Here is a 24915-nt window from a genome sequence, read left to right as displayed (position 1 = left end):
TGGAATTAGTGGTGACAGTGCACAACTTTGTCAATGTATTAAAAAAAAAATGAGCTGTCTGCTTCCTCTCGTTATTTATTTTGTTGTTTGTTTCTTTGGGCGCTGGGGATAGAGCCCCGAGCCTCACACAGGCTGAGCACGCACTCTACCACGGAGCTGCATCTCCACCTTCAACTGTAGACTTTAAAATGGAAAATGTATAAAATGTGAGTTACCTTTCAACTTTTGAAAAAGAAAAGAAAAGAAAACAAAACAAAAAAAACCACTCAGACACAGCTCTTGCCCTCGGGGCAGTTGATATTCACACACACACAACCCTACAGAGCAAACTGACTCTTGTGCTAAGTGCTCTGAAGGAAGGACTCCAAGAAGAGCCACCAGGTGAGTGGTCAAGGGAGGCACTCCGAGGAAGGGATTTGGAGTGAAGGGAGAAGGAAGAAAGGAAGGCTAGATGTAACCCCAGAGCCTTGGGAGGCTGAGGCAGGAGGATCACAAACTAGAGGCCAACCTCAACAACTTAGTTAGACTCTGTCTCAAAATAGGCTGGGGACATCGCTCAGTGGCAGAGAGTGTTTGGGTTCAACCCCCAGTGCCAGGAGATAAAAAGAGAGAGAGAGAGGAAGACTCAGGCAGAAGGGCAGAAGGAAGACCAGGGGCAGAGAACTCACTGGTGGAGAGGTGGAGGGAGCTGGGCAGGCAGAGGGGCCGGTAAAGATCCATGTGGGCACAGTATGGAGAGTGCAAGGGAGAAGCACCAAGGGAAGGGCAGGAAGGGCGACCGCACCAGTGGCCTGCTTGGCAGTGTGGGAGGCTGAGCTGGAAAGCAGGCTCGGATGGGGAGGGCACCACGCCCTCCGAGATCCCTGGGGCCAGACACCCCCTGGAGGTATCAGGCTCTTACTGTGGGGGACCCAGCAGGAGATGGGAGGTCATTCCTCCTGGTTGAGGCCACTGCTCATGTGACCCATGAGGGGACCGTGGGGTGTGGGGGACAAATCCGCATCCCTGACTTCTGCAGCCCCTCCTGTCCCGCTGCTCCCAGGAAGGATGTGCTGATGGAAACCAGCTTCACTGCTATGGCAACGGCAGCCACTTCTGCCTCCTCCTCCTCACTGGGAGCCAGGTGGGGAGTCTGCCCAGCAACAATGTGGGTGTCTGGAGCCAGTGGGCAAAGGTGCAGGGAAGCCCCGCCCCCAGCAGGGTGGGGGATCCCCTGTCATTTATTGTCCCAGCCTTGGCTGGGATCCCAGCTTCCCTGCTTCTCCTTCCAGTGGAGAATCACAGCAGCGACCAACATCTGGACAGCCTTTTAGGGCTCGGATTGTGATTCATGCCAGCCTGGGATGTGGGATTACCGGCCCCGTGGGACTGATGAGGACACTGAGGCTCAGGGAGCAGAAGGGCCTGCAAACCCCGTGTCCTCCTGCACAGGGCAGGAGCCATCAATGAAGGAGGGAGGGTCCCGGCCCCTGCTTTCCCCCTGGTAATCTACCTTTTGGGGGTGTTGTGCTCTGTCCCCGTCAGGCCCATGTAGAGCCCTGGGGGCGGGTCACTTGGGGCTCGTGAGACAGGGCGGTGGGAAGGACTGTGAGGAGGGCTGCAGAGGGCATCTCTGGAGGGACACCCCCAGGGACTAGGCCCAAACGTGTCCCTTCAAAACGCACAGCTCCGAACTTGAGCATGAGCATCACGGACCACGGCTGGTATTTGTGGGCACTGACTTTGTGCCAGGCACTTGGCAGGCACCGTCTCCTTTAGCACTCACAACCGCAAATGCGGGGGTCATGGCCCCATCCTTGTGTGGAGCAGAGCCTGACCCAAGCCCTCAGGGAGGCAGAGCTGCAGCCAACTGGGCCCGGACCCCCAAGCCCACGCGCTTCGCCAGACACCTACGGCCGCTTTTTGCAGTGCCCAGCCCCTGGGCAGACTCCCCGGGCTTCTCCCTCCCATCCCATCCCCGGCAGGCCAGGAGGATTAAGGGGAGGGCAGAGGATCGGGAGTGGGGAGCCTCTGTCATCATCTCCTGGCCCTGGGCCAGGGGGCAGAACCTGCTGGAGGAAGAGCTGTGGGTGGGGCAGGAGGGACAGAGGCAGGGTTCTCAGGACCTGCATGTGGCCGTGCTGACCAGTGCTCTTTCCTTACAGGTGGCACTTCATCTCATCCCCGGAGGGACAGGAAGAGGCAGCGTCAGCTAACGCTCACTGCAGGCCGAGTGGCTGTTGGGCAGGGAGGCCCGAACCATTCCATTCTCGTGGGAAGCCAGGCTTCGCGTGTGGGGAAACAAGCACGCAGTGACTTCCCTGACCGTGAGGAACTGTCTTGGGGGTCTGGGGACGGAACGCAGGGCCCTGGGCTCGCTAGGCACGGGCTCCTCCACTGAGCTACAGCCCAGCCCATGTGGACTGCACCAAGTCCTCCCGCTCAAGGGTCCCCAGACTCACAGTCGGCCAGGAGAGCCAGCAGTCCCTCTTCCAGAGGCCCTTCCTGAGGTCACAGGGTGCCAATGGGGGTTGAGCCCCCTCTCCTGGGAGTGCACCGCACCTCCTGAACTGTGGGCCCCTGCCCCCAAACCCTGAGACCCTGGGAAGGCTGGCCGCAGACTCTCAACCGCAGATGCCCAGAGCTGAGTGCGGGGCGGAGCCAATAGCTTCCATCCACGAGGAGCGTATTTTTGTTCCGGGTACTTTTGTCTGGAATCACACACACAATCTCCAGCCTTCAAGTGGCATCAACCCACTTCCTAGAATAGTCCTTGAAGGGCCCCGATGGCCAGGCTCCCTGCTCTCTCCTGGAGCAGTGAAGAAAGGAGGCAGGGATTGGACCCCAGGGCCCCCTGCTTCCCGGAGCCTCTGAGTACAAAACAGGTTGGAGGGGTGCTCAGGGACCCTCCCTCCTTCCAGGATTCTGTGCCAGGAGGACCCCATTCAGCAGACCGCGGTGGCTGTGGGTGTCAGGCACCCTGCCGGCTCAGGGGCTGGTGCTTACCCATATGGGTGGGACAGCAGCTACCGTTTTCTAAGCCTCACCTAGTGCCAGGCACTGTGCTGAGCGCTTTTCCTGTGCTCTCCCACCGAGTGTGTGGACTCCGCAGCCCTAAGAGGCAGGCACGATCACCATCTCCGACTCCCAGATGAGGACGCAGGGTTGAGCAGCGAGCTACCTGCCTCTCTTCACGCGCCCGGGAAGCTGAAGCGGGCTCCTGCGCTCTCCCTGCCTCCTCTGCAAGATGGGGCGCTCGCACCACGCTGGTGCAGCGGGAAGGGCAGGAATCTGTCAGGCACCTGGCCCCAGCGGCCCGACAAACCGTGCCCCCACTTCCTATCCAACAAGTCAGCTGTCACAGCTGACAACCACAGTGTCATTCCCAGGCTGGGGCGACAGCCTGGCACTTCAGCAGAGGATCCCAGTGTCCCTGGTGGCCTGTCTTAGGGATGACAGCGAGTGGCAGCTTAGGGATGGCAGTCCACTTGGACGGCTCATGGGGCTGCTGACCACAGACAGGCAGTGACGACTGAGCAGCTGGCAGGGCCCGAGGCTGAGGAAGCCCCCGGGGAGCCTCTGCCCGCGTCCTGCCTCCAAGTCCAGACTCTCCTCTTCACACTCGGGGATCTTCAGGAGCGGGAGCAGGGCGCCCGTGGAGGCCTACGCATCATCTGTCAAGGTAGACACTCTTACACAAAATACGTCTGTCCTCTGACCTCGGCCTAATGTCTGGAAGGCCAGGCCGTGCGCTTCGGTGTCTCCGAGACGTGGAGTGTGGAGTCAGAAGACAGCGGCGTCTGGGGCACCTAGCATCCCACCTCGGGGCCTCATATCCACGGGCCCAGAAGTGTCACTTCAGCACGGCGTCCTCTGGAGAAGCCCTGGTGGTCCCGAAAGTAGGACAGGAGAGGGAGTCCCGAGTGTCTGCGCTGGGATCTAGGGTGGGAGGGTGCACAGGCTTCCGGCAGGCGTTCCCCGACCCTGCGGACCTCTTGCCCCATAGCAAAAGACATGGCCAGTGGGGGCAGGGGAGGGCCTGGGCCCCTGATGCTGCTCAGATCCCCTGAGGTGTTTGTTGTGAGCAAACCGATAAAAACTCATTAGAGACATGTCTTCAGAGGAGAGTCTCAGGTCACATAGGCGCCAGGCTTCTAGGGACATCCCAGGGGGACAGAGAGTATGGGATTTAACATCAGGAAATCCAGGTTCAAGTCCCAGCTCTGCCACATGCAGGCTGTGACAAGTGGCTTACTGAATTCCTCTCTTGGGTCCCATTTGTTCCTCTATAAAACAGGGAAGATTTTTTCTGCCTGGAAGCGTGGGAGTGAGGAGTAACGACCGTGGAACCGGGAAGAGCTTTGACCCTGACTTGCACAGACCCATCGGCTTCACTCTTACTGCAAAAGGTGGCGCACGCCAGTCACCCTAGCGACTCAGGAGGCTGAGGCAGGAGGATCCCGAGTTTGAGGTCAGCCTCAGCAACTTAGCAAAGCCATCTAAAAATAAATATAAAAAGGGTTGGGGATGTAGCTCACTGGTAGAGGTCCCTGGGTTCAATCTCTAGTACAAAAAACCAGCCAAACTAAAAACGACCCTCTCTGTGACACCAGATCTCTCACTGTCTTTTCCAGTCCCAACCTGGTCACTGAGAGCGCCTGAGTCCTCATGGGCAGGGACTGTGCCTCCCACACCACCGAATCCCCAGCACTTAGCACAGTGCCTGGCGCCATGAGCACCCAGTGACAGGCTGGAAGGACTGAGAGGCGGAGTCATCGTCATGCCCCTCCCCACCCCTTCCATCTGCCCGAGGCCACACTTAGGGTCAGGCTCTAGGAAGAGGGGGTCACTGTGGGACTAGGAAGAGAGGTGCCAGGGCACAGCTGTGGGACAGGAGGTGGCAGGGCCGATGCTGGAGGAGGGCACGATGGAGGAGCCGCCCTGGAGATGGGGAGAGGGAAGACCTTCCAGAGGCAGGACCAGGGAACACAAAGTCACAGGCGCTCAGCTCACCGTGGCCGAGTTCAGGGACATGGACACGGTGCGCCAGGATGGGTGGGCAAGCCTGGGCAGGCCTGCAGTGTCCCCTGCCTTGACCCGTGATTCTCAGTGTGTGGTCCCTGGACCAGCAGCAGCAGCACTCCCAGGAAACTTGTTAAGAATGCAAATTTTAGGGCCCCACCCCAGGCCTACGAAGTCGGCAGTTCTGGAGGGGAGGCCTAGCGGTCAGCGTTTTAACAAGGCTCCCTGTGAGCTGATGACGCTGACGGTTGAGAACCACGGCTTTCGGGTTCTTCAGGAGGCAATTAGGAGCCTCCCGGGTTTTAAGAGGGAGGCAGGACCAGCACTCCACTTTAAGGTCATCTGGGCAGCTGGTGAGGATCGATCCGGGCGTCCGGGGAGGGGCCTGTAAAAGGTCCGCATCTGAAGGGGGTCTCCACGGACCCTCACCTCCAGCTGGACAGAGTTGCTGTGTGCTGCAGAACAATGTGGCTTCCCAGGTGAAAGCCCCCCCCCAGGAAGTCACAGACCCTGCGGGGCACAGAGCCTGTTGTCAGGGTGACCACCTGTCACTTGGAGGAAGAGGGCAGCATCCTACCAAGAGGTCAATGATGGGGAGCTGGTAGTCATGGCAACCTCCCCTCAGGTGGGGCAGGGAACAAGAGGAAGGGATGTGGGTTGCTCTGAGAACCCCCATCCCAGGAGGAATCTACTGACCCCCGGCCCTCAGTGCCCCCCTCTAGTCCAGCCTCTGTCTGTTTGGGCCCCAAGTGCCAATGTCCTCCCCTCCTTCTCCTCCTCAGTTTGCATCCTCCTGGTCACAGCCTGAGGGCTGGGTTGTCTCCTGGGTTACAGCCTGGGCTTCAGTAGCTGCGGTGACCCCCTCTCCAGAGGCCAGGGCCTCTCATCCGCCTTCACCTTCCTTTTCCAACCAGCGCAGGGGCAGCGACTCCTGTGGGGGTGGTGACCCAGATCAGTAGTGGGGCCCTCCTACGATCTTCAGCTGGCACAGGGCGAGAAGAGGAACAGGACACACTGTCCCCTCCCACGCAGAAGGGCCCTCTTGCTGTTTTTAAGACTCTCGGGAAGAAAGTCCAGGGCAACTTGGGCCCAACTTGACCCTCAGGAGAGAGGTAGGCAAGAGAGTGCTGCACCCCCAAACCTGCTAGAGTGCAAAGTTCAAGGGCTCTAGAGTCCAAATGGTGTGGGTCAGCGTCCTGTGCTGACACCGTTCAGGTGGGCAGGTCTTGTCTCCCCGCAAACCTCAGTGTCCTCGTCTGCACACCAGAGACAACATCCATGCGATCAGGTCTGCGAGGAGATGCACCTGCCGGGCGGGCAGAGGCCCCGTGCCTGCCTGAGGCCTGCCCTGTTTCTCGGGGAGGGGGTCAATGTCTGCTCCAGGGTGGCTTCTCCTTGCTGGTGGGACACCTTGTGGGGAAGAACAGCAGCCTTGGGGTCAGAAATGCCCCATAAATATTGGCTGCCAGTGCTGTTTTCACTACCAATCATCTGGCGATGGATGGAGGCCCGCTTGGTAAATTGCTTCCTCGGGTTAATTTATATCTGCTGTCGTTCCTCGTAGTCTTCGAGCACTACGATCTGCCAGACGGATGCTTGCTGGAAAGCAGAAGCCACGTGCTTTCAGCGTTCCTGCCGTGCCCCACCAGTTTCCACAGGGTGCACCCAAGGATCTCGGCATGGAGGGGCGTCTTCGCTAAGCCAGCATGCCCAGCAGACGAGGCAGACAGCCCTCCGCCCCCGCCTCCAGGGAGCGGTCCTTAGCCCAGCCCAGGGTGTCCCCGGTCCAGGACCCTGCGTGTCAGAGTCTCCGTGGGTGAGCAGGAGCTGAGTGGCAGCAGCAGGATCTGGGACCACAGGGAAGTCCCAGGGCCGTCCCTGCCCCTCCCACGGAGAGCTGATAATAGGAGTGGTTCTAATTATGCACTAATTGCTTTCTTCCAAGCAGCTTCTCTGGAGCCAAGGAGTTCAGAGTTCATGAATAAATGAAGAGGGAGGAAGCGGGAAGGGATGTTTATTGATCCACGAATCTCAACGTGCTGGGCGGCGGGGCGTCTGCCCCACAAATCCTGGGGCATGTGGCGTGAACAGTTTGAATACAAACAAGCCAGTGCCCACGTGGTCACAGCCCAGGTCCCTCTACCAGCAACAAACAGATGGGGCGGGGCAGGAGGGGTAAAGGGAAAGTCACAAGAAGCATCCTCAACCGGCTTTGGGTCCCAGTCCCTCCACCACCCCTGACTCGCACTGTGTTCTCCGGCAAGTCACAGATTGTTTCTTGGGCTTTAGCTTGACCTGCTCTGTGGTGTCAGGGTGGAAGCGACAGCTCACAGCCCCCCGCAGAAACCCCTGCTTTAGCACGTCACTGAGGGAACCACAGAGCTAGAGTCCTGAAAGGAGCATCACAAGTTTGAAGTCAGCCTCTGCAACTTAGCGAGACCCTGTTTCAAAATTAAAAATAAATAAATAAATAAATAAATAAATAAATAAATAAATAAAGGGCCAGGATGTGGCTCAGAGGTAGAGCATCCTGCATTCAATCCCTAGTACCAAAACAAACAAACAAACAAACTGGGCTATGCCGGGTGCACCGCCCCTCCATCCAAATACCTCATTCTCTAAGAGGCTGGAGCCTGCAGGGGGGTGGGGGGAGGACACCATGTTTGATGACACTCTGTGCAGTGGGACACCTGGTGGTCAGATGCCTGCTCTGCCACTCCCTGGTGGGCTGGGAGGCCCCGGGGAAGGCACTGAAGCCTCCTGAGCCTCAGGCTGCTCCATCTGCCGAATGGGAGCCACGGATGCTGCTGCGCTGTGCAGGTTTGCCCCGGGCAGCTGGTGTGCTTAGCCTCGAGTCGGGCACACAGTAAGTGTCTGGGGAGTGGTAGCTGGAGGGCCAACATTGCCAGCAGCCTTCAAGTGGACTCTCGCCTGCATCACACATGGCAGCGGACTGGGGTGTGGCTCCGGGGTACAGTGCTCGCCTAGTATCAGTGAGGCCCTGGGTTCCAACCCCAGCACTGCGGGGAGAAAAGGAAAGGAAGGAAGCAGGGGAGGTGGCAGAAGAAAGAGAAGGAGGAGGAGGAAGAGAAGAGGAGGAGGAAGGAGGTGGAAAAGAAAGGGAAAAAAAGAGAGCTTCTAAAATGCAGAGAAGTCAAGTGATGGCCCAACACCATGCATGCTCCACTTGTGTCCCCAGGAGTTGATACATAGCAGGTATCCATGAATAATGTCCAGAATTACAGAAACAGGGAGGGGAAAAGAAGCCGGGTCTAGAGGTGCATGCCTGCAATCTCCCCCTATTTGCCTGTAATCCCAATTACTGGGGAGGCTGAGGAAAAAGGATCATAAATTTGAGGCCAGCCTGGGCAATTTAGTGAGACCCTGTTTCCAAATTAAAAAAAAAAAAAAAAAAAAAAAATGCTCAGCAGTAGAGAGCTTGCCCGGCAGGTGTAAGGCTTAGGTTTGATCTGTGTACCAGGAAAACAAAAATAATAAAGCATAAAAACAGACCCTGCTTCTACCGAACAAGGTGGACTGATGAAAGAACTAGACTAAAATTGCCTTCAAGGCCACCGTGAGGTGCTGGGTCTGAGGGAGCGCCGGACTCCTCGCCTCCAGAGCGGCCAGGACCAGGCCGGATGGGGTGGGCAGGGGTCCCTGGTGTGCACTTGCTGCAGGAAGTACTTTCACCCCTTGGTGATTTCCACCGAGTGAGGAGAGCTGGCCTTTGGCCTCTTAGACCCTGTTCCACCCCTGCCTTGCTGGGCGACTCTGGACAAGGGACTTCAGTTCTTGGACCCCTGCTGCTGTCTGGAGAAGGGCTCTGGGCCTCAGATTCAGCTGTGCCCACCTCGGCAGGGCGTGGCGAGGCTGAACAGCCCAGGTACGGGCGTCCCCACGGGACGAAGCCTGTCCCAAGAGCTCAGTGAAACTTCTCTATTACACAATACCACGCGAGACCCTGAGGTCCATTTACATATGGGGAAAAGAGAGTCCCCAAGAGGGGCAAGGGCTTGTCCAAGGTCACAGAGCCAGCTCCCAGCAGAGCTAGGCCTACTTGGGAACCAGGTCGAGCAGGGCTCCTGTCCAGACTTGGGCTCCCCGGGGGTATGAGATGCTTGAGTGGATAAGCTCACGACCTTCCACATACCCAGGCCATCCTGATCATGGCTTGAGGACTCTGGGGGCCTGAAGCTCCCCTCCTCCGGTGCTTCGTGGTGGCTCCGAGGCTGCCTAGTACCAGCGAGGTGTGTCAGAGGACAGGGAGGGCCGACCTGCCTTCCGGGCCCACCTGGCCGGCCCTCCATGCCAGGGCTGGCTGCAGAGGCCTTGGAACGGATCCAGGGGCCCAGGACCAGAGCACTATTTGTCAGCTTTGCATGGTGGCGGCAGGCTCATCTCCATGGCAACGGTGCAGTGTGAAGGCATCCTGGCATCATTAGGGAGCGCGCCGAGTAGTATAAACAGAGGCTGCAGTAGATTACACGCCTATTATGAGCAGTCTCAGGCTCTGAGCACTGGTAATTATGCCTAATTGTGCATTTAATTGTGTAATTGAAAACCCACATCTCTGGTTCAGGCTGGGGCTGCAGAACCAACCCCCCCACCAAAGAAAGGAGGCTTAGGAGCCACCCTTACTGTGGAAATCTCAGGGCCGCCTTTCCTTCACGGGCGGGGAGTGGCCAGGACAGGCAGGAGGGGAGAGTCCCTGTACACTTCCATTTCCCTGCTTCCTGGGTCAGGAGCGCAGCCAAGTCCTGGGATCTGGGGCGGGGATAGGAGGGAGCAGGCTGAAGGCAAAGAGGCAGGCGAGAGCTCGAAATGTCCACGTTTCCATTACTTATAGATAGCATCTCCTGCTGTCGGCACTGTCCTTTCAAGACCTAGAACCAGCAGTTGGTGGTTCCAGGGACCTGGGTCATCATTAGATGCTCTACGTGTCCAAGTAGTCACCCAGCCTCCCACAGAGCCTCAGTCACTGCCCCAGACAGGTAACTCACCACGGGGTCGTCAGCCCCTACCTCTACAGAGCCCCTGGAGAGTACAAAAAACACGGCTGGAGTTCAATCCCTCCTCCACGCTTCCATTTCACAGAGTGGGAAAATGAGGCCCAGAGAGGGTCAGGCCGCTCAAAGCTGCAGAGCGACGGAGTAGCAGAACCTCGGCACTCCAAGTTGCAAATGAGGGCATATCCCTACCCAAGGTGACTCAGCACCTAGAATTGTGACAGGTGCTTTGTGGAGCTTCATGCTCATTTACTGGGTAGGGTCAGCTGTGACGATGCTGGGAGTACCAGTACTTCTGGAGTTTGGGGAGCTCATCTGCAGGGCAGGGGTTAATGATGAGCCAGAGCCTCCCAGTGCTGAGTCTCTGTGGCCTGAGGCTTGATTTCACACCAAATATGCCACATGGGCATGTGGGATAGGGACAGTGCAGAGACTCACAGAGACAGAAGAAAGAAGTGTCACTTGAGTCCTTGAAAACCTGCCACCCAGGTGTGAAGCCCTGGTCCTCAGAGGCCTCCTCTCCCCAGGCCCTGGTATCCATTAGTCACTGCTGCCTGCAGCCAGGGGACAATGAGGCAGCCACGCTGCCTCTACCTGGGAAGGGAGGGTGCTGGCTGCTGGCTTGAGCTGGAAGGGTCCCTCTAGAGAGGCGGAAAGCAGCCGGGAGAGGGCCATGCCCCGTCCCGCGTTCCCTCTTAGTGAGCCCTGTGCCCACCTCTCCCTGCGTCATTTCAGGTCACACGCAGCACAGGGCCAGGAGGTGGCTGCTGTCATCATTCCCATTTTACAGATCAAGGGACAGCAAGGCCAGGGGCACGAGGATTCAACAGAACGGCCGCTCCACCTTGGGCCTTGCCCTGGCCGAGAGCGTGTGAGCGTTTCGCGCTCCTGCTCTGCACAGGCGCCACCGTCCACTCTGAGGCAGATCATGGCCCTGATTCAGAGGAGTGCAGGGGGGCGGGGGGAGGTTCAGGGTCTTGCCCAGGGTCATCCGGCTGGAACTCAAACCCTCGTCTAAACCCAAACCCTCTCAGTCCGCCTCCTCGCTCCCGCATGGGCCAGCTGCTGAGAGGCAGGGGCCAGGAGGCCAAGGTAACCCACAGAAGCCTGCAAACACAGCGGACAGCTCTCCCTCCCCGCTGGCAGAAGTGTCCCTGGGAGGTTTGCGTTGCTGCCTGAGGCTCCCCCTCGGTCTCCAAAGCCATCCGCATGCCTCTGCAGGCTAGGGCAGAAGGTCAAGGCCAAGGTGCTGGGACAGGCCAGTTCCACCCACACGGCCTGGAATTTGTTTTTTTTTTTTTTAAAGAGATCTCTGGTCTCAGTCTGTCCTCCTGTCACTCACCCTCCTTAAAATTAGTGGAGAGAATATGTTCTGGTGATCAGATCTGACTCTCTCTGCTTGGTCCAGATTTTACAAATCCTTTCCCCTTAATGACTTATCTGAGACCCAGACTATATTCCGGTTTCCTTGGTAACAAGTCATTTCATTCTTCTGAGCCTCGGTTTACCCACCAGTAAATGGGTATCAAACCCGCACCTATCTTGGAGTTGTCATGCCAGTTGGGAAGTTGTCCACACGGGGTAGCTGCTTCCCTCGGTGGCTTTCTCTCCATTTGTATCATGGCTCCATTTAGCCCCACACTGAGCTGAGGGTTGGCGACGGGGAGAGGAGGCCTGTGAGCAGCAGCTCAGATGATCTGGCACCTGGTGAGACCTGCCATGTCTGGAGAAAGACTTTGATTTCTCCACCTGCTCCAGCCCAGCACAGCGGGATCAACGGGGCACACAGGGCAGCAGAGGCAGAGGACCAGCTCTGGGTGTGAATCCTCATTCCGTGCCCACCATTTATGGACAGGCCAGATGGTATCAAGGGACAGTGCCAGGCTCACAGCAGACATCAAACAGAAGGGCATTCCTGTTTCCTGAGTCCCACATTTTCCACATAAAGAAATACAGACATGGGTTGGGGTGTAGCTCAGTGGTAGAGCACTCGCCCAGCATGTGCAAGGCCCTGGGTTTGATCCCTAGCAGCACAAAAATGAAAGTAATAATAATAATAATAATAATAATAATAATACAGAAGTGATGATCTGGAGCGTTTATGGGAATGACCTTGATCACGAAGACCTCTAATCGAGGGAGAGATGGGCTGAGGTGACTTGTCCAAGACTCAGAGCAGATAACACCTGGCCATAGGAGGTGCCTCCCTGGGCTTGGCACCGTGCTTGGCACTGTCAGGGCATCATCTCACTGAATCACCCAAACTGCCAAGTGGCGTTCTGACTACTTCTGAGGTAAGGAGGTAGTGGTTCAGAGAGGGTGAGGAATTTCCCAGAAGTCACAAAGCAAGGCAGCAGAATCTGCCTAACCACAGAATTGTGCTCCTGACTCCTGTGCCAGCATTCAGAACACCTGTCATTTACAGGATCCCGATTTAAAAGTTATCTACCTGCAAATGAGCAGGACCAGGGCCATCCCGGACCCCTGCCTCATGAGGGCTGCTTGAGGGCCATCTGGCCTCAGTCCGTCCACCTGCCCAGGGAGGTGATGCCCCCAGCTGCATGCCATCTGAAGGGGACTGAGAAACAGAAGGGGTCAGTGTCCTGGACAACTTCATCTCCTGACTGAAGCCCAGCCCAAGGACCTCAAGCACCAGCACAGAGCCAGATCCCTGTGAGGATCCACGAGCTCAGAGACACAGCTGCTTCTGAGTGCAGGCACCCGCCGGAGCCAGCTCCCTCCGGCCTTCACCATCACTATAGCTAATAACGACATCAATCAGGGTGACCACGTTTCACACCATTACTCGCAGCTCAGCTGGAAGTGACATATTTCCCCCTCACCCACTCACCACCTTCAGAAAGTAAAAGAGCTTTCTAGAAGGGAAACAGAAAGACACTTTTTTTCCTGAGTACCTACTATGTGCCTGGCACCTGGCTAAGGAAAGTCCCTTCTCTGCCTCTGCAAACGGAGATGACTCTCGTCTCCACAGAGGAAGGAGCTGGGGCCCAGGAGTGAATGCACGTGTCCAAGGTCACACATAGAGGGGACAAAAACAGTGATGTATTACTGAGTGCGGGCGTCACAGGGCCAAAGCACTATGGGTGGTTACTGCTGAAACATTATCCTTTTCACTTTCAGTTGGGGAAACTGAGGCTTGGCCCTCTCTGAGGTCACACATTGGTCTCATGGAAGCAGCCGAGGGGCATAGGGTGAGGTCAGCTCCCTTTCAGGCAGAAGAGGGCTGCATCCTGGTTCCGTCACTAATTAGCTTAGTGACCTCAGGAAAACCTCATCACCCCTCTGAACCTCAGTGTCCCCACCTGAAAAAGGGGATCATAAAAGGGGCAATCCCCTGTGTGGAGTTATGGTAATCGGAAGGATAAAAGCAGTACGATCGCTAAGCGTTTATTGATCGTTAACACGTGCCGGGCACTCGGCCAAGCCCTCTACATATGTGAGCTCATTTGGTTAAATGAGGTAATGCGCATAAAGTGCTTAGCACAGGACTCCTGGAATGGGAGGGATAATGACGCTGATAAAGAAACTGATGACAACGCCCTAGGGCAAATGTCCCTGGTCCAGCCCCTTCCGGGAAGAACAGAGTGGCCTACAAAGTTTCCGGAAGGAGGTGGATTCAGGTTGGATGGGAGAGAAAAATGGCAACAAATAAAACTTAGGAAGTGGTTAATAATGTCAAAATGATAGAGCACGTCGACCTGGGGAAGCGAGGGACCCGAGAGGTTCTAGGGAACAGAACCAGAGCAAGGGGCACCGAGACCTCCGCTCCAGTCCACATGTCAGCCCAAGTCCCAGACAGGCAGAGCTGACAGCAACCGCAGGGGCCGGGCCATTGCTTCTTCCCATTTATAGGTGGAAAAGCCAAGTCTGATGGTGAGACAGACACTTGCCCAAATCTGCAGGATGCCAGCAGCAGAGCAGGGCTTGGCCCAGGCTTCCTGCCTCCTGCCTCCCAATTCAGTGCCCAGCTACCTGCTGCTTCCCACAGAAGACGGTGCAGGGGGCACCTGGAGTGTTTGGGCAGTGTTTGGAGTCCCCGGGAAGACACTCACGTTATGAATCATTAAGATAATAATGAACAGCTACGGTTTATTGAGTGCCCTCTGTTCCTGGTGCAGCGCTAAATTCATCGCATGGGCTTAATTCCCACAAGAACCCTAAGAGTTAGTGGCTGTTAATATTATTTAACAGATGACAGAACTGTAGTTTAGAGAGGGTAAGCAACTTTCCCAAGATTACACAGCCAGGAAGTGACAGAGTTGGATCCAGTCCGTCCTGTCAAACTCTGGAAATTTAGTACTCCCCTACTCCCTGTCCACCTGAGGGACACCTATGGCTTCATACTACTGTCCCTACTGCTTCCTCTGACTCCCCTACCCACCTCATGCCCTACTCCCTCACCCAAAGCAAGGCTAGCCAATACAGAAGAGGTTTAGAATTGACCTGCTTCGTTGTAATGCCTAAATTCCATTCAGAAAAGAAAAACGACACCGTTTCTCAAGTTTTCTGCTGAAAAATATTTAACAGCCTCTTATATCCCTCAGTCCATTGGATAAGAAAACCAAGTCTCCCTTTTCCCTTCAAGCTGGTGAATTCAGAATCCCAGGAGCATATTTTGGAAGATGCCAGGCAGTGGGGACTCCAGAGGCTTAGTGACAGCTGGAGGGACCCTCTCTGTAATCAGCTCAGACACAGCTACAGAGCCAAGAGGACAATTTCCAAGTTCCTCCTCGGAGCACCTCCCAAGTGATCTCCTGTCACCCATACAAGCTGCCCAAGTCACCCAGCCAGGACATGGGAGAGGTAGACTCCCACCCAGGTCCCAGCCCACTCCAGAGGCAGCTGCTGGTGGAAGAATGGGCTCAGCTTAGCAGGAGAGAGCTCTGGGGGTAGGGGGGCCTGCTTTGCCACTTTCACTCTCTATAGGGCAGTAAGCACCTCCCTAGGTGCCCCAGACATACCAGGGCCACAACTACTTATTTTATAATTAAGAAGGCATGGTGATGCATACCTATAATCCCAGCAAACTGGGAGGCTGAGAGAGGAGGATCACAAATCCAAGGCCAGCCTGGGCAATTTAGCAAGGCTCTGTCTCTAAATTAAAAATAAAAAGGGCAGGAAAATAGGGTAGAATGCCCCTCGGTTCAATTCCCAGTACCATGAAAAAATAAATAAATAAATAAGGGCTAGGGATGTAGCTTAGTGGTAGAGTGAGGGCTTGCCTAGCATACGTGAAGCTTGGGTTCGAGCCTCAGTACCACAAAAACAAACAAACAAAAAACAACCTAGTTTCTAGCTTAAAATTTTTTAATTTAACAAACCCAGAAAAAGAATCTTTTGGGTTTCAACGTTTCTTGGCATTTCATGTTCCACAAAATAAAGAAGAGTGTTTCTACTATGATCCAGGAATTGCCAAATAACTGATTTGTTCATTTATTTTGCAAATATTAATGGAGTGCCAGGCACTGTTCCAGATGCTGGGGATTTAGCAGGGAACAAAACAGACAATCTCTGCCCTTCTGGAGTTTCCATTCTACCTGATCATAATTAATCTCCCCTGCAATCCTCAAGAATGAACACTTAATGGTCAGGCAGACCCAGTCTGCTCAGTCTCCCACAGCAGGGGGCTGGGAGGGTGACAATCTTCAGAGCCTGGGCTGCTTCTAATGTTGCCCAAGAGGACAGGTTTGTGGATGGCATGTTAGGGGCTGGTGTCCCTAAGTGGAGGGAGTAACATTTGGGGGCGGGGTGTCCTGACCCAAAAGCTTTGCTCTGTCATCTTTGCACCTATGGAGAATGCACACCTAGATAGAGCCTAGCAATAAGGGAGGCTCAGTGTCCTTCAATTTGCACTCAGATCTGAGTGCTGCCTCAAGGGGCTTTCCACCGAGAGAAGAAACAGTCTCAAAGCCCCTAGTTGGGGCTGAGATTGTGGCTCAGTGGTAGAGTGATTCCCTTGCACGTGCGAGGCACTGGGTTCAATTCTCAGTACCACATATAAAAAAATGAATAAAATAAGGAATGTTCATAAAAAGTGAAAAAGGAATAAAACATGTTTTCAAATAAAGTCTCATAAACACTGAAAAAAATGAATAAAACAAAGGTCCATCAACAACTTAAAAAAAAGAAACATTAAAAAAAAAAAAAAAAAAAAAAAAAAAAAAAAAAAAGCCCTTAGTTGTTGGAGACACTGGTCTCTCCTTATCCACTCTCCTAAATTCACCTGCCAGGGTCTCTCCTGAAGGGCACAGATGGCCTCAGCCTCCAAATTCACTCCTCTGTCCTCCCTGAGACAAGAACCTGAGTTCTTAAAGCTGGGGCAGGCATGGGGTCCCTAGAGCTCTGATCTTTCACGGGGCACCTAGCAGAGAGCTGGTCTGTCTGGCCCCACCCCTGGAGATCTAGTGGATCGGAGGACTGCTGGAACCTGGGTAGCCACAGTGGCCAGGCCAAAGCTGGGAGGGTGGTCCAGCGCCTGGTTAACTCATGCTGGCCCAGGACCAGGCTGCTGCTGGTGACCCTCTCCAACGAGGTGGCTCCGCATTCCAAGCAGCCCAGTCCAGTCGGGAGGGTGAAGGGAGGCAGAAACAGCACAAAGGAGTGTTGAGCGTTCTTGGAGTCCAAGATCCCAACACACAGATGAACACTGACCAGAAACTGACGCACCAAAGAGAAAGCCGGAGAGACACACACCGGAGCAGAGACTTTGCGAAACACTCGCGCAGGGGCGGAGACCCGAGGCAGACCCGGAGCCCGGGAGACGCACGCGAACCACGATCTGGAGGGAAACACGCGGCAGGACCACCGGTCCACGGACACACCCCCCGGCCCCAGGAGAGCCACCGAGCCCCAGCGCAGCCCCAACCGGAGTCCGCTCGTCCAGTGGCGGCCGGACGCTCGGAGCCCCCGGCGTGGGGTGGCCCGGGGCCCGGCACAGGACGCGCTGGACCGTGCGCGCTGTGCCGGGGGAGCGCGGGGCACCGCGGCGACAAGCGCACACAAAGAGACAGCCCGGCCAGCAGGAGCAGGCTCCGCCCGTCCGCTGCGCGACTCGGAGCACCCCCGCGCGGCGCGCCCCGCACACACGCGGCCAGCAGCCCTCCGCGCGCCCGGACCCGCCCCGCCGCCCCACCCCGCGCGGCCGCCCGGCGAGCTCACCAGCTGCAGGCAGCAGAAGGCGACCAGCGTGCAGCGCCCGCTGCACTTGCCCATGGCTCCGGGCCGCGCCGACCGCCGCCGGCGCCCCTCTGGCTCCGCGGCCGCCGCTCCTCGCGCCGCGCGGGCTCCGCGGCCTCCCGCTGGCGCCCCGGGCGGCGGGGCCGGGCGCCTAGGGCCGGGTCCGGAGGCGCCGGGTCCCCAGGGCTGGGGCCGGCCGGCTGCGCTGCGAGTCCATGGTCCGCCGGCGCTGGTCTGCCGGCGCGCCTCCTTTGTCTGCGGCCGGCCGTCAGGCTCACCCCTGCCCCGGGCGGCGGGCGGCGAGCGCAGGGCGGGCGGCGCGGGCACCGGGCGCGGCGCGGCGCAGCACTGCCCAGCTGGGGCAGCCGCCCGGGCGCTCGGCGGCCGCCGCTTCCCGGCCCACCACGTGGCTCTGCCGCCGCCGCCGCCACCGAGCGGGGAGGAGAGGGGAGGGGCGGGGCGGGGCGGCCGCGGGAGGGGGAGAGGGGAGACGCGGAGGGAGGGGGAGGTGCGGGAGAGGCCGGCAGAGGGGAGAGTGCGGCTCACAGCCCTGGGTCGAGTCCCGATTCCGCCGCTCACTCGCGGTGTGACCTTGAACAAATCTCATCACCTCTCTGGACCTCGGTGTTCTCAGGAACAAAGTACGAAGAGCCTCGGTGTCCGTGAGAACGTAACCTGCAGTCATGTAGATAAAGCGCTTCGTGGAGTCTGGCCTCCCGAGGGTGCTGGAGCATTTCTCCCGCACCCTGCCTCTAAGGTCCTGGGCCTCCAGTTTAACTCTACTTTCATTTCTGTTCTCAGATCTGCTCCTCATCCCAGACTCCCTCCCAAGTGCCTGGCCCTGAATTCTTCCCTCTTTCCTTTTCCTACCATTTATTGAGCCTGACTGCAGGCACACTCCTGGTCCTGGAAGCTCCCAAGGAGCTTCACAGCCCAGGGACCCGACAGACAGGCTTCCAAGAGGAGGCCATTGAGTGGGTGGTGGCAGAGGTCTGTCCAGGACCCTCTGGTGAGCCCCTCATCCAGGTTGTACCCAGGAGGCAGTCAACAGGTTTGCCAGCAAAGTGACCTTCTTCAAGCCTCTTCCAAAGGCACCCTAAGTGAACATCCCAAGTCCACTTCATCACTCTTGCCGGTACCCGACTTCATGTGTTCAACTTGGTGGTCAGCATCACCAGGGGTTCCCGAGGGCACCCTCCAGGCTTCCCTATCCCATCTGACCTGTCACTGAGTTCTGTGGACTGTACTTTGTAACCTGTATTTATGAAATGCTAGGAGCCAGGCTCTCCACTGGGGATGGGGCAATGAAGCAGACACGGCCTCTGTCCTCACAGAGCACCGTCTCGTGAGGGATTGTCATTAAAGCAAGTAAATACCTAGGTGCATAACTACAATTCTAATAATTGCCTTAACAGATAACAAAGTAAAAGAGAGAATAAGAGAGGCACAATTTAGGCTCAGAGGCCAGGATGAGAGAAGAGCAGGAGGGAAGGAGCGGAGTAGAGTTCTGGAAGGCCTGTCTGGGGAGGCTGAGGGAGGAGGGTCAGGAATTCAAAGTCAGCCTCAGCAATTTAGCAAATCTCTAAGCAACTCAGTGAGACCCTGTCCCTAAATAAAATATAAAAAAGGGCTGGGGATGTGGCTCAGTGGTTGAGTGCCGCTGGGTTCAATCCCCAGTACCAAAAAAAAAAAAAAAAAAGAGTTCTGGTAGGACCAGGCTGGTGGTGTCCCTATAGTCCCAGCTATTCAGGAGGCTGAGGCAGGAGGATCACTTAACCAATTAGCTCAAGACCAGCTGGGCTCTGTCTCAAAAGTGAAACAAACCAAAAAGAGTGTTCTGGTAGTGTCTCCCTCTCTCCTTGGTATAAAGGATTGACTCCAAGGGCTCTTTAGCAATGAGCCACATCCCCAGTCCTTTCTCATTTTGAGACAGGGTCTTCCTAAGTTTCCCAGGCTGACCTCGAACTTGGGATCCTTCTGCCTCAGCCTCCTGAGTTGCTGGGACTACAGGCGTGCACCACTGCGCCCTGCCGTTATACCCTCCTGATTCAGAAGGCAGGATGGTATTGACTAGGTTAAGACCCATGTTCTGGTTCTGGACCAGAACAGTCCACATACCTGTTCAGCAATTTTTGCTGCTTACATAGTCAGCACTCGAATGCATCACTGTCTTCTCCCAGGACAGGGCAAATAATTGCAGGTGAAACAAAAGTGCAAGGCTCCTTTTTAAACAATTGAGACTTTCAAGTTGGCAAGACAGCAGGGCGTGAAAGCAAGCTTGGTGAAGCCCCTGTGCTTGTACCCATGAAGCCAGCCCGCCTTCTCCCGGGACTATTGAAATGCTCTCTTCAAGTCTCCCTCTTCCACCAGTTCCTCAGCATGCCACTTTGTATTTTGAAACTCACAGGAGCCAGGTGTGGTGGCGCATACCTGTAATCCCAGTGGCTTAGGAGGCTGAGGCAGGAGGATTGTGAGTTCAAACCCAGCCTCAGCAAAAGTGAGGTGCTAAGCAACTCAGTGAGCTTTTCTAAATAAAATACAAAATAGGGCTGGGGATGCAGCTCAGCGGTCAAGTGCCCCTGAGTTCAATCCCTGATACCGCCCCATGAAAAAGAAAGACCCTGTCATAAATGAAAAATAAAAAGGGCTGGGGATATGGCTCTGTGGCAAAGCACCTCTGACTTCAATCCCCAGTACCCACCCCAGAACAAAAAGAAACAAAATACACAGGACACTTTTCTGAGTTGAACACCCTACATGTGCTGAGCTTCCCACTTGGAATAATAAGCTGAGATAACAGTGGGAACTTTTCTCAGCCATGCTTGGTGAGTAACAGCTGTGACCAACCAGGTTCTGTGGTTAGCCAGGTTTCCAGAAGTCTGTGAAGTCCCGAAATAATATGCAAAACGTATGTGAGCAGATGTGCTTTTTCCGGGGAGAGGGTCCACAGCTTTCATCAGATTCTCCAAGGAGTCGGTTTCCCAGGAAAGAAAAACCAGCCCGCAGAGGCTTAGCCCAGATGTAACCATTCTTTAAAAGATCCTTAGGGCCTCTTCCAGAGCAAGTCTCTGCCAGTTCCTTCTGTGAGGCTAACAGTGCGATTCCGTAAGAGTAATAAGAGTAATAATTTATGGAGTGCTTACTCTGAGCCAGGCACTTGACACATATTATCTCATTTAATCCTGACAACAGTGGATTCTGCTGGGGCTCTGCCCCGGTGCCAGGCTCTCCACTGTAAAACATCCTGCTTGTGAAACCCCGTTAAGACCTGGCTGCCTCACTTGGAAGCCTGACTGTGGGGCCATGGATGGCCTGTCTGACGGCTGCCCAACTGACCTCTGCCCCAGTCATTCCCGCTTAGTCCACGTCCTGCTGGGACGAGTCCCCGCTCCTGCCGCCGTCTACACTGCCCTGCTCTGAGCGTTTCTTCTCTCTACCTGAACATACCTCCCATCCTCCCTGCTTCAGGGTCCCACAGACCTTGGGTCATTGTCACCTGCAAGTGCAGGGCTCTAGGGGGAAGGGATCCGTTGTCGGAACGGATGGGACCATCTCTGGCAAGAGGTCGGGGGGTTAGGGACTAGGGATGACATTAGGGGACTCGTGCCGTCACCACAAAGGATGACTACCCAGGGACGGGGCAGGGGTGTGGGGAAGATGGAGCAGGTTTGGGGATAAAGGACAGAGATGATTCAGAACATGCTCACACTTCCTGGGTGAAGGAGGGATCACGGTCAGCCCTGAGGGAGGCCTATTGGGTGTGACGCAGGGACATTAAGAAGTCCCAAGTCCCCTCCCTCCCCTACACCAAGTCGAGGCAGAGTCTGCAGCACCCCACTCTGTAGGCTTCTGGGAAAGTTCACTGGTAAGATCGCCGAATGTTAAAACGATAATTTCCCCTTCTTTCAAGTGGGAGGAGTGAACAGGCTCGCTAATTACAGCTGCTGGGACGTTCTCTGTCACCCGCTCTGCACACCAGCTGGGTGTCTTGACAATTCAATTCAGTTCTGACACTAACTGCCAGGACTCAGCGTAGCTCCCACAGGTTGGGACCGTCTCTACTTCAGATGCCAGGCCCTGGTCGCGGGCCGCCCACCCACACCTCTGACTGTCCGTCAGATGCCAGGCTGTCCGTCACAGGTTCCCACGACCCACCGCAACATCCTTGACTTGTTAGAGCGGCTCACAGGACCCTGAGAGGTTCACTTACTGTTTTATTGTAAAGGATGTTAAGTGACCAGGTGAAGAGCTACACTGGGCGAGGTCTGGCAGGGTCCCAAGTGCAGGGTTTCCGTGCTGTAGAGATGGGGTGTCCCACCCTCCCTGACGGATGCATTCACCACCTGGAAGCTCTCTGAACCTCATTGCTCAAAGATCCAGCTTCCCAACAACCCCAATCCTCCCCGGAGGGCTGCGTTTTTCTGGCGACTAGGCCTGTTTTGAAGCTATCTAGGGGTTGCCTGAAGTCCCCTCCTTAGCGTAAGCCCAGGTGTGATGGTGGGGGACTAATAGATATCAAGACACCACTGGCCTGGACTGGGTAAGACCCGGTGGTAGAGTGTGGCCCTGGGTTCCGTTCCTAGCATCCCAAGGCAAAAAAAGACACTTCTACCACACAGGGCACTCCAAGGGTTTTAGGTCTTCTGTGCCAGGAACCAGGAACAAAGACCAAACGTGTGGTATAATAATACCACCGTAGCTGACGTTCGCCGAGCCCTGTTCGCCAGGCGCTGTCCGGAGCCGTTTCTGTGCGTTCGCTCATTCACACTCCCAGCAACCCTGTGAGACGGCCGCTCCCACTATCATCTCCATTTTCCAGATGAGGAAACTGAGGCTAGAGGAAGTTACATCAGACCAGGGGCGTACCCAGAAGTGGCTGAATTGGGGTTTGAACCCAGGCAGAATGACTTCACCTCTGCTGTTCCTTTTCTGTTTAAGCAGTAGATCCTTTTCTTCAGAAGGAAGCATGCATTTCTAAACAGAAGGAAGTACAACTGGCTGTGTGGGAAAGAGGACCAGCAACTGTTCTCTCAGCAGGTCCCTGTCTCCTGTGAAGACCTCATGTCAGTCCAAGGTCTCTGAGGAGTAACCACTGGCCTAGGTGGTCTTCAAGATGCCACTTATTTACTTATCAAAGAGGGGGAGAGATAGAGAACATGAAGGACAGAGAGGGTGAGTCAGTCCTCTAAAGTCACACAGCACCTCAGAGGTAGAGCTGGAACTCAAGAGTGCTGGGTTCCTTCAGTGCGTTACTGTGCTGGGCATTGAGCTAGCGCCTTTGGAACCAAGCACGAATAGGACACGTGCTCTCAGGGAGCCTTGCGGTGAAGGAGGGTCAGCACGCAGCCACCACTGCTTGTTTCTGTTTCTTTTTGTTGAGATGGGGTCTTGCTGTGCTGGACTCAAGCCATCGGCTCACCCCAGCCTCCTGAGTAGCTGGCCTTGCACCCTGCTGCTTATTTTCTTAAATAAATAAAGAAGGAGCAGCTTCCTCTATTGCCCTCTCCTTGATGGCACCCGAGTTTGTGACCCTCAGGTCCCTTGGAGAAGCAGAACTTGCACACTGGTGGTTGCAAGCCACATATAGAATGGCAACATGTCTGTGAGGTACAGAAACAGGATGTTGGGAAGAAGGATTAACTTTGCGTGGGTATAGGTAGGGATGGAAAATTCCAGAGGAAGGATGATGGTTGAAATGCTGGGTGCCAGACAGATGTGAGACGGGCAGTGTGTACTGTGAGGTGCACTTCAGGAGCGTGGCCCCTTTTGCTTTAACTTCTGCCCAGTCCATGCCTTCACTTCCTATGGCTTCTCAGTGCCACCACCCCTCTCCAAACAGCTTCCTGCAAAATCCCAAGCCTGGAGCAAATCTGAAAAGGGGTGAGAAAAAGACTGGGTGCCTGTAATCCCAGCTACTGAGGCTGAGGCAGGAGGATCGAAAGTTGGAGGTCAGCCTGGGCAACTCAGTGAAACTCTCTCTCAAAATAAAAAATAAAAAGGGCTGGGGGTGTAGCTCAGTGGTAAGGCACCCCTGGGGTTAACGCCCAGCACTGGGGGAAAGAAAAGAATGGTTGGGAACAAAGAAGAGGATAAGATGGGCTGTATATGACTAGCCGGGTCAAGGTCAAGGCATCCTGAATAGCTCTGATGGCAGAAAAGTTGGTGGAAAACCTGCTCTTTCCACCCAGGGCTGTGGGCTCCAGTCTCCAGCATCCGTGCTGACAGCCGAGACAAATCTTCCTTCCACCAGGCCTTGGAGGCCACATGGGTTTTCAGTTCAAGTCTGCCCTGAGGCCAGCTGAGCTGGGGACATTGAGAGATGAGAAGAGGCCCTCTCCAATCGGCCTCATACTGCCATTGGGCCTTCATTATGCTACACTGGGTTTGTCCAGGGGCCAACAGGGGATAGGAAGACAGATGGAGTCCGCTCAGGCCTGGCCCCTCAGCAGGTTCCAAGTGCCCCAACGATATTCTCAATTCCTGGCTGGCTCCCTTGTCATTTTCCATAAGCCCTTTCCCAGGTGTCCCTTCTCAGCAAACAGGCCAGAGAATCCTGAGATTACCATCTTAGAGTCTGAAGAAAACGCCATCTTAAAATCATAAAACAGTAGAGCTGAAAGGACCCTGGAGGGTCTCCCCTGGAGTGAGCAGCCCCCAAATGTCAGCACACTGAACACTTAGATCTGCATCAGGGCCCCACACCAGCTCAGCAGAGCATCTCTGGGGGTGGGACCAGGTCCCGGGTGTTTTAATACACTCCCCAGGGATTCTGATGAGTGGTTCTAATCCTTTGAATCAGTACACCTCAGGAATTCCTATCAAATTGTCCCCTGGTTTCTGCTTGCACAACTCCAGAGAAGAGGGACTCCCTCCCACTCGCCCCGTGGACAGCTCCGATTCAGTCTTTTCTTTGTTGAAGATAAATCTGCTCTCTTATAATTCATTTGTTTTGGCTCTGCACTTTGAGGCATCAGTAAAAGCATTCTTTTACAAGGTGGCTTTAAAATTTTTTCTTTTAAAAATTATTTTCGCACTGGGTGTTCTACCACCAAGCTGCATCCCCAGCCCTTTTAATTTTGAGACAAGTTTTTGTTGTTACCCAGGATGGCTGTGTGGTTCGGATTACAGACCTGTACCACCATGCTTGGCCCAAGGTAGCATTTTGATGTTTGGAGACAACAATCCTATGGGTCTTCCCTGGTTCCCACATCTGTTCTCCACAGTGACTTCCTGAGAGGGCACCCAGGACCAAAATCATCTTCAGGTGTGATTGACCTCCAGCACAGAGTGCCACAAAACTTTTGGTGGCCTTCTTCCATGGGATGAAGCCAAGCTGCCAATCTGGCTTTCAAGACTCTTTGCATTTTGTCTCCAACAATTTCAAGGATCCTGCTCATCTTTACTCCCTCAGCATACTATTTTTTTAAAATATTTTTTTAGATATTGATAGACCTTTATTTTATTCATTTTATTTGTATGTGGTGCTGAGAATCGAACCCAGTGCCTCACACATGCTAGGTGAGCGCTCTATCACTGAGGCACAACCCCAGCCCTCCCTCAGCATACTATTACCACCAGGTATTGCATGACATTTTTGGACAAACCAGAGATCTGATGATGTGCTGTTGTCCACGTTATTTCCACTACCTGGACCGTCCTTACTCCCACTCCTAGCTCTGTCTCTTCTCCAGGTTCCATTCCTCCTGGA

The 24915-nt window shown here is 55.2% G+C and overlaps 1 protein-coding gene across 2 annotated transcripts in view; it reads right to left on the bottom strand.

Annotated features, from left to right (window-relative positions):
- Nkain1 (sodium/potassium transporting ATPase interacting 1) overlaps positions 1–17830 on the bottom strand; it is a 42092-nt gene extending 24262 nt beyond the window's left edge. Inside the window, exon 1 of one of the 2 annotated variants that reach the window (XR_007105514.1) lies at positions 17190–17830. Coding sequence is in view for 1 of the 2 variants with exons in the window: in XM_047529537.1 (XP_047385493.1) it covers positions 17190–17243 (54 nt within the window). In the remaining variant the exon portion in view is untranslated. The remainder of the gene's footprint in view (positions 1–17189) is intronic. The other variant, XM_047529537.1, reaches the window with a different exon arrangement.
- Positions 17831–24915: the final 7085 nt, after the last annotated feature.

Source organism: Sciurus carolinensis, chromosome 1, assembly GCF_902686445.1.
Source record: "Sciurus carolinensis chromosome 1, mSciCar1.2, whole genome shotgun sequence".
Classification (NCBI taxonomy): Eukaryota; Metazoa; Chordata; class Mammalia; order Rodentia; family Sciuridae; genus Sciurus; species Sciurus carolinensis.
The sequence above is the reverse complement of the archived record's forward strand: the minus strand, read 5'-3'. Positions and strand labels throughout refer to the sequence as shown.